At 33.5% G+C, this 8,523-nt stretch overlaps 1 protein-coding gene across 1 annotated transcript; it reads right to left on the minus strand.

Moving 5' to 3' along the window:
* Positions 1-387: 387 nt before the first annotated feature.
* On the minus strand, positions 388-3,860 carry LOC107628844 (SH3 domain-containing protein 2). Its single transcript, XM_016331453.3, has 10 exons — positions 3,492-3,860; positions 2,920-3,030; positions 2,760-2,829; positions 2,502-2,653; positions 2,028-2,129; positions 1,692-1,892; positions 1,534-1,596; positions 1,217-1,375; positions 1,036-1,110; positions 388-691 (listed from the first exon to the last, which is right to left on the minus strand). Exons 1-10 carry the CDS (start codon positions 3,549-3,551, stop codon positions 575-577), a joined length of 1,110 nt encoding a protein of 369 aa, XP_016186939.1. The 5' UTR covers positions 3,552-3,860; the 3' UTR covers positions 388-574.
* Between the last annotated feature and the right edge of the window lie 4,663 nt (positions 3,861-8,523).

The raw sequence follows: 8,523 nt of genomic DNA on the forward strand, positions 1-8,523 counted from the left end.
TTTTTTATTAACCCGATTGAGCCGTTCTATTCGGTCCAATTTTCAAAACACTAAGAAATAAGAATACATTATATTATTAATTTATTACTATAATTTAGAACGTAGGAATAGTTAAGAAATCTAACATTTTTAATAACAGATATTTATATTAACCAAAATATAATTAAAAATAATTGTGCTACAATATGCAATTAAAAAAGCAATTTTGAACATTAAAATGCTAATGGCACTAAATACTAGGTTTTTAGCTTCGTCTAATTCAACCCTCATCCTTGCACAATATCCCTTAACCGCATATAAGTGAACTGAAGATGCAATAAAATTTTGGCAGAAATAGCACAAAACCAAGCTATGAAAGATAAAAAGAAACAGACTGAGGCAACTAAATAGCAAATAGCAAAAGATGACAACATATTTATACATTATGTAATTGGTAACCACAAGGGAATAGCTGGCATTTTCTATCATAAATCATTTTTTTCTATGCTAAGAACACATTATCCACCATAAGTACAAAGCATCACACACATAAAAATACCCCGGGTTAAGAAAACCAAACCCAACAGGAGAAAGTTCAAAACACTTCAGCCACCTTGCTAGCAAGAACCCGTTCCCTTCTTTCAATGTAACTAAATGGAAACCAACCTGCTTTTCCTTTGCATTCACCCTCGGCCCACCCATTATTTGTTACCTGTGAAAATCACAGCAATCATACCGGGGGAACAGAAAAATGGGACCCGTTTGGTATGGAAGGAAACAGAAAAGGGGACCAGTTTGGTATGGAAGGAACAGAAAATTGTGAACCATAACTGCTTGAGTCGGGACACAAGGCACATCATAAAAGATGACAAAACAATCATTGTATGTTGAATCAGTTATAACATACTCACGTTCTGACTGCATAATTATTGATATATCAGTGCTAAAGAAATCCAAGTCGAATGCCTCCCCACGAATGTAATGCCATGTCTAAGCCCTTATTTGGTTCGAAGAGTTAAAGAAAGCTAGTTATATTAGATACAGCACAATACTAACCTTTCGGACAACAACATAATCACCAACTGAAAGATTCAACTCCACTTCAGACACAGCAGAGTACGGAAACAAAACCTGCAAGAATAGTAGAAATTATAAATAGCACATCAGCATTCCTTTTCAATATTAGACCTGTAAGTGTAACCCTTTGTATTCGTATAAGGAACAGTCTCCTACTAACCTCGCCTAAGAAGTAACCCATGCTATCAGTTGATCCATTACTTGCCTGAGAAGCATAGACACCATTAGCTTCCTCATATGACGGTGGTGGTGGCATACTCTCATCCACACTAGGAGCAGGAGCAGGAGCAGCTTCAATTCGATGACGTTCAGATATCATCTATTGTTGAATATACATATGAAGGGCAGCCCAGTGCACAAACATCCCGCGTTAACGCAGATGTTTATAATAAATGAAAATGACCTATCTTTCAGATGGCATATTTGACATCTACAAGGCAAATAGAAAAAACATGACATAATGATATGGTTTCTTACCTCACCCTCAAGCTGATCAAGAATTTGTAGCACTATTTGATGATATGCACGCTCTGCTTCAACCTTGAGAACCGGAAATTGATTGCATTCATCATAACTCAGATACAATATTTCCTTAAATTGGAGAGTTGCATAATCATAAAGTAAAAATTTAATACCATAGCTATAAGTCGCTGAAGTGTTAACCTCTGTTGCTGTGCTTCAACAGCAGCCAATGCAGCAGCAGCTTCCTTCCCCAATATTCCCATGTTTGTTTTCAGGTCATGCAGTTTTGCTTCAGCTGCTTCAAATTTCATGGCATTGTCAGCATTGCCTGGCGTTTCTCTTACTTTTGCCTGGCGCTTAGAAACTTCAATAGCCTGTCTAGGTTCAAAAGGCAGTATTTACAAGTCAAAATAGGAAAATAAAATCATTAATTAATCATGCACTTAGACAAAGGAGATGAGAAACACCAAAAAAGGCAGGTGGCAAACGAAAGAGAAATTCTAAAATACCTGGGCTTCAGCTTCCTGTCGCATTCTGTCATAGCGTTGAGCTAGATGCCGGGCATCCTCCAATGGAGCTCCCACCACCATTGCTCTTAAGGGCTCTGCAACCTACTCAGCAATAAGCAAGACTTCAGTCACAGACTTTTAGGTCTAGTTGGAAGTATGCAGTGCATAAACAAACAATTGAGTCAGAATTATAAATAGAGCAACTAAGTGAGTAGATGGATCTTATGTATTAAAACTAGTTTTATTCAAGATTGATCTCCCACCTAGTCTGCATATTTGTTTTCCATGAGATTTAGGTTCTCAAATCACATTCATATTTGGTGGAGCAGTTTATTTGGAAAAACTATACCATCACTGATGTGTCATATTTGAACCTAGCAATATATCAACAGAAATACTTGCTTGATGAACACAAACATAAATTTCCATACATACACATACATACAAACAAACATATTGACACGCAATATGTACCTGTGTTCCAAAAGCTTTCAGTAAGTTTCCATGTTCCTTCTCCATTTGAGCTCGGGCTCTTGCGAAATTTAGTGCAGCTCTAGATAATGTGTTGCCACTCGTACATGTATTTTCTGCACCATATTTCCTACTATCTTCTGATAGCTTTGCCCCTGTCAAAATAAGATGTTTCGGAGTTGAATAACAATATCTTTCCATAAACTAACAACATTGAACTTCAATGAAACTTAAAAAGTTTCACTAACCAACATTACCTACCGATTTCAACTTGCTTTGATCCGGTAACAATATAACCTTCTACACCACGTACAATATCTCTTTGATAGTGCTGAAAAACACAAGGAGATTTCATTATTAGCGGAGGATGAAGAACATTAACTGAGATGCAAGCAGAGAGTTAGCGTAGGGGAAACAAAACCTTCCCCGCACGTGTCGATATATAAAGCTTCTCAAGTCTCTGATGTAGCTGGAGTTCTGCCTCATCAGCGACCAAATTATCTGAACCGCCATACCACTGTTTCAGAACAGCCTAAATAGCAAGAAATCATGAGTTATAAAGAATAACAAACGAGGCAAGCATAAACAACGAGCAATGAAAACCTACTGAAAAGTATACAACGCGTAGTGATTTTGAAATCTACTGCTGAATTGAATGCAAATGTAACGGTGCTAGCTCAAAATTTATTTCAACGAGATTTCTTAATTGAGTTCCACAATGCAATCGCGCAATTCGAATAGATCCAAAACATGAGGTTAATCTATTAATGAGAATGATAATTACAATCTCGCAACGAAAATCAGAGGCGAACATCATCGCGATGAGAGGAAAAACGAATGAGATTCATTACAAATCGCATCGAGTGCGAGAAACAACGCGAACAAAACGAAACGAAACGAAACGAGATAAGATTCTCAGATTCAGATAGCGAATGGAAGGATCTAAACGAATTGATCGGGGAAAAGATCTGGTAAAGAACAGTGAAATAGAACCTGTTGTTGGCGAGCTACTTGTTCTCGAAGCTTCGAAGCTTGCTTTCTAATAGCATCCATTCAGATGCGAAAATGGAATTGAAATGAATCTCGGTCTCGTTTTCCGGCGCTGCAACAAACAATAACAAAAACAATCACTCTCCACCACCACGCTAAACAGTTTTGTTTGTGTAGAGCAGAGGAGAGAAGACAGAGAGCATAAGCTTTTTCAAATTTCTCAACCACCAACACTATTTTTTTCTTTCTATTGGTCTGTGTCTTAAGTTGCTTATTTCGAGAACGATAACTTTTATATGCAATCATAATTATATGGTTCATACTTCATAGACAGGAGACATGGGTGAGGTTAGTAGAGACTCCAGACGAGTCAGAATATTAGTTTGGGTTGGGAAAACTTTTTTATTTTATTTTTTTATAAAATTTTAAATAAAAAATATTTTACAAACAAAATAAATTTACCTTTAATTTTTTTTAAATATATTTTTTTTCCTAACATTTATGATTTTTTTTAAATACTTATAACATTTAATTTTATTTTTAACATTTTCAATTTGTTTCGAAATTATCTATGGATATTTTTAATTTTGTCTTTAACCTTAACATCTAAAGATAATTTTTATGTAAATAAAAAATATTAAAAATAAAATTAAATATAATTAATCGTTAGAAATATTTTAGAAAAATTACAAAAATTAAGAATAAAAACCATTTTTTTTTTCAAATTATAAAGGTGAAGATAGAATTAGAGCCACGGAACAAAAAACAATAGATTTTTTTTAAGAGAAAACTAAAAAATATTGATCTAACTTTTTAAAATTATTTCGGTAATAACATTTTTAAATTTTCGTATTGTCTCATTTTATCAGTTAAGTAAGATAATTTTTTTCCCCATGAACAAAATCTAATAGTTTAGTGCTACATTCCTTCTAACAACAGAGTAAATAATTTCTCCTTGACAAAAGGACATCATTTCGTCCCCTTCTTTGACTAGTTGCTTACCAAAGAAAAGCATAATCGGTGACTGTCAATTTTATTTGTTGGACTTTATTCTTCGAAAAATAGATTCATACACTAATAATCTACTTATAATTATCTAATAACTTATCGAATTGTTCATACCATAATTCAAACTTTGAAGGCAATTGATTTATAGCAAAGATTAGATACACGTCTTAATGAACAACAATAATAAAGTCAAGCCTACCAAATGAACTGAACAGCATGAATTAGTGTATTTCTCAGCTAATAACAAGAAGGGCTCAAAATTTTTTCATAGTTATTCACGACAGCAGAACTAGAAGGCTCTTTTTTTTTTTCTATACGGCAGCAGCGTGTGTATTGTGCGTAGATGTAGAGAACATAAGTGCTAGACATGGATGTGGGACAGTTTGTTTTGAAACAATAAAAAGAGAAATTGGACTATCCGATTTCTTTGTTAAAAAAAATTTGTCTTCTAATCGGACAGTCCGAGTTGTGTGAGGAGAGAATTTGAATTTTGACTAAACTAATCGGACCGTCCAATTTGTACATTCTAAATTTTTTTAATTATTTAAACACAAATCAGAGGGTTCGATTTTTGAATAAAAAAATCGGACGGTCCGATTTTGTTCCTAACATCACAGTTGCGTAAAATACCCATACACTATATAACTGCGTCTTACACCATTTTTCTCTCCATATCTATAAAAAAATCTGGCAGAACTACCATAACTATTTTTTTTTCAGTGATCGTGCATAAGATGGAATATAATAACTATATACATGAACTTATATATTATTATGTCACCTAAATAATGGCGTTTGTCGTCAAAATATCTCGTACAAAACTGTAATGTTTGCTAGTTTTTTCCTCGCCCGAAGTGTTTTTTTACAGACAGGCACAGATTGCTTGAAAAGAGAACAATGTGTATATAGTTATTATAATTGAAAAATAAAAAGCATTTGATAGCCACAAAGCAATAAAACTTTGTGCCTCTTATATCTATAGGGGGTCTACGATGTCTAAAAATGTTCACATTAGCAAGTACTAGCTAGCATTAACCTTTGGGGGAAACAACTGTGGTGATAGTATATATAGATGTTACCTCGTTTGGATCAATAATGTTTGCAATGGCATATCATATAAGCAACAAATAATCACCGTCATATCGTTTGTCCCTATTCCAATTATTCCCAATTTCCAATTCAACGCTTTTAGTTTCATCCATCCACATACCTCAAAAGAGATGCGATGGTGAAAGCATTAGTCTGTAAACTGATAATTAAATTAGTATATAACTATATATATATATCCGTCTCTTAATTCCTCCAATAAATAAAGAACCCCAATAACATGATCACTTACATGAGGATTCCAAGAACTAAGATATATAAACTAATAATGAGGTCAAAACTCAAAAGCTAGTAAGATTGGTATGAGCCCGCCAATGTGTAAGTGAGTTATTAGGATATGCGTGGTGGAAACAGTTACTGTACTACTCGGTGGGGTTAATTTTTTTTGGGAGAATACTCGTATGATAGACATCTTCATATGAAGATGACATTGTGAATCCTTAGATGATTAATCAAACATATTTAGTCAAACATATCAACTCATCTAATAGTTTACAATACTATCTTTATGTGAAGATGTCATTATGGGAGTATATCCACAATTTTTTTTTTATATTCGTACCTTCAAATAAAAACAGTAACACATAGGCACATACAATTCAGTATCTATAACTTGGTATAGAATATAGATAGTGATGTTTTTGAATGCTTGTTATTCTTGGTTTCTCTCCCTCAAGGCACTTGCTTGGAACTTAGGCATTGCTTTGGCCTTTGGTGCTACTTGTTTTTGCACCAATCTTGTTATTAGGGGTGTTCATAAAAAACCAATAAATTAGTTAACCGATTAAAAAACTTTAACCAAATTTTAACCGGTTTTTTAAAATAGTTGATAAATTATAACCAATATTATTGCATATGGCGTTTGGATTTTGTAACAATATTTTGATATTGTGCAAATGCACTTTTATTGAAGAACCATTAATTAGTGAACCTGAAGCATTTCATATTGTATAGTTCTTAAGAACTTAAGAAGTATAGACACTGTCTGCATGGTAACACTTGATAACACTATTAGTTTGATACTCTGACCTTTACTATGTCTTACCAAAATCAGAAATAAATGAAAAGGTGATACGAACAAAGACCAATAGAAGTGGTGCAGCCCAATATCAAAAGGGTCAGAAAGTCACCATTATGGATGCGGGACTACCACATGTGAATGGGGATGCAAGCAGGGGAACAAAAAATTTGATTGTGAAAAGAGAAAAGGTTTATTACGTGTAGGGCTGGAAGTGAGTCAAGCCAACTCATGAGCCAGCTCGAGCTCGACTCGTTAACAACTCGATAAGCTAAGCTCGTGAGCTGGTGAGCCAAGCTTGAGCTTGAAATTGAGCTCATAAATTAAATGAGCCGAGCTTGAGCTTGGATAAGCTCAGCTCATTAGCTCGTGAGCTGGCTCGATTATATATATATATAACAATCTTAATTATTTAATATTTATATTTATTTTTTACATATAATTTTAATATAGGACATAAATAAAAAATTTATAATTTATTGATAGATAAAAAATATATAAAATTGATCTTTTCAAATATTTTTAAAAATATATAAGTTATAATTTATTGATATAAAATTATAGATTATGTATCTATGTTTCTCTTATTCGAGCCAGCTCGTGAGCTTTTGGTGAGCCGAGCTTGAGCTTAAGAAATAAGCTCGATTGTTAATGAGCCGAGCCGTGAGCCAAGCTCAATTTTCGTGAGCTCGGCTCAGCTCGGCTCACTTCCAGCCCTAATTACGTGGTTATGATTAACAAGTTTGTTAAATAGGGAAGGAGCACAGTGTTAAAAGGCATGTACGGTATACACATTGTAATTGAGAGGAGTCAATTCCCTACTTGAAAGGGAATATTGCTCTAATACATATTTTCATTTTTTGGTTAACTTTTATTCTTAATTCTCATATTCTTATTTTTCTGCATTATCTGAATTCTTGCCAATTATTCTACTTTTCTTTTTTGGTTTATTCTTTTGGTTCTGTAATTGTTACATGTGTTGAAGGATTAAGTGGTGGTGCTACCAAAAGGACTTTTGTATGACCATTTATTAGTACTTAGAAACGTTTTTTTTTTCTGTTCTGTCGTGGTATTTGTTCGGAGTATTATATTTTCGATCTTCCAAGTTCCAACCTTGTTGCAATAGGGGAACTAGTAACTTCATACAGCTGCAAGATCAAGGCAGAAAAGGCACCTACAAAACACTCTAATAAAACGTAAGTTAGTTTGTTTAGTTAGTGATTATGTCTATCCCTTTCGTTCTTCATTCTCTTTTGTAGCATTTTTTCCTTTCTCTTACCTGAGTAATAACTTTTCTTCTATCACTATTCTATTTGTTACACTCGATATACATATTTTAATATTTATTGGCTCACAATTATTTTCACGTGCTAATTTCAGAATATCAATTCAAAGGATTCAAAATTCCTTAAATCCTGATTATTTCTTTTCCATGAACCATTTTTTTGTAATATAATTTTGAGACCTTTTAATATCATATTCTTGTGAGTTTTGTCTTTGTTAGACAATTTAATCGACAAATAAGCCCTTAACAAATTAATATATCCTATCAAATTAGTTGCTTAACAAAACATTTTTTAGGAAATTATTTTTCAGAATAACAACGTTTTAGAGGTTAAAAATAAATTGGTGTTTCAACTGAAAGACTCGTTGTTTTCTGCTCTCAAGAGCTGCGATTTTGGAAGCTTGAATGCTATACCTTAGCTAATTAAAGGAAAAGGAATTCTGTGTTTTCAATCTCCATCACAGATGCTAGTGGAAATTACTATGAGTAGAACTGTAACAAGTTGAAGTTGAAGGTGCTGGTCTCATATATATTCGTATAGGAAAAGTATATGGAACCAAGAGGTTATCAGCCAAAAACTAAATAAAACCGCATTAATTTATATTAATAATTAATTT

This window comes from Arachis ipaensis, chromosome B3 (genome assembly GCF_059453495.1).
Source record: "Arachis ipaensis isolate K30076 ecotype BB chromosome B3, ASM5945349v1, whole genome shotgun sequence".
NCBI lineage: Eukaryota > Viridiplantae > Streptophyta > Magnoliopsida > Fabales > Fabaceae > Arachis > Arachis ipaensis.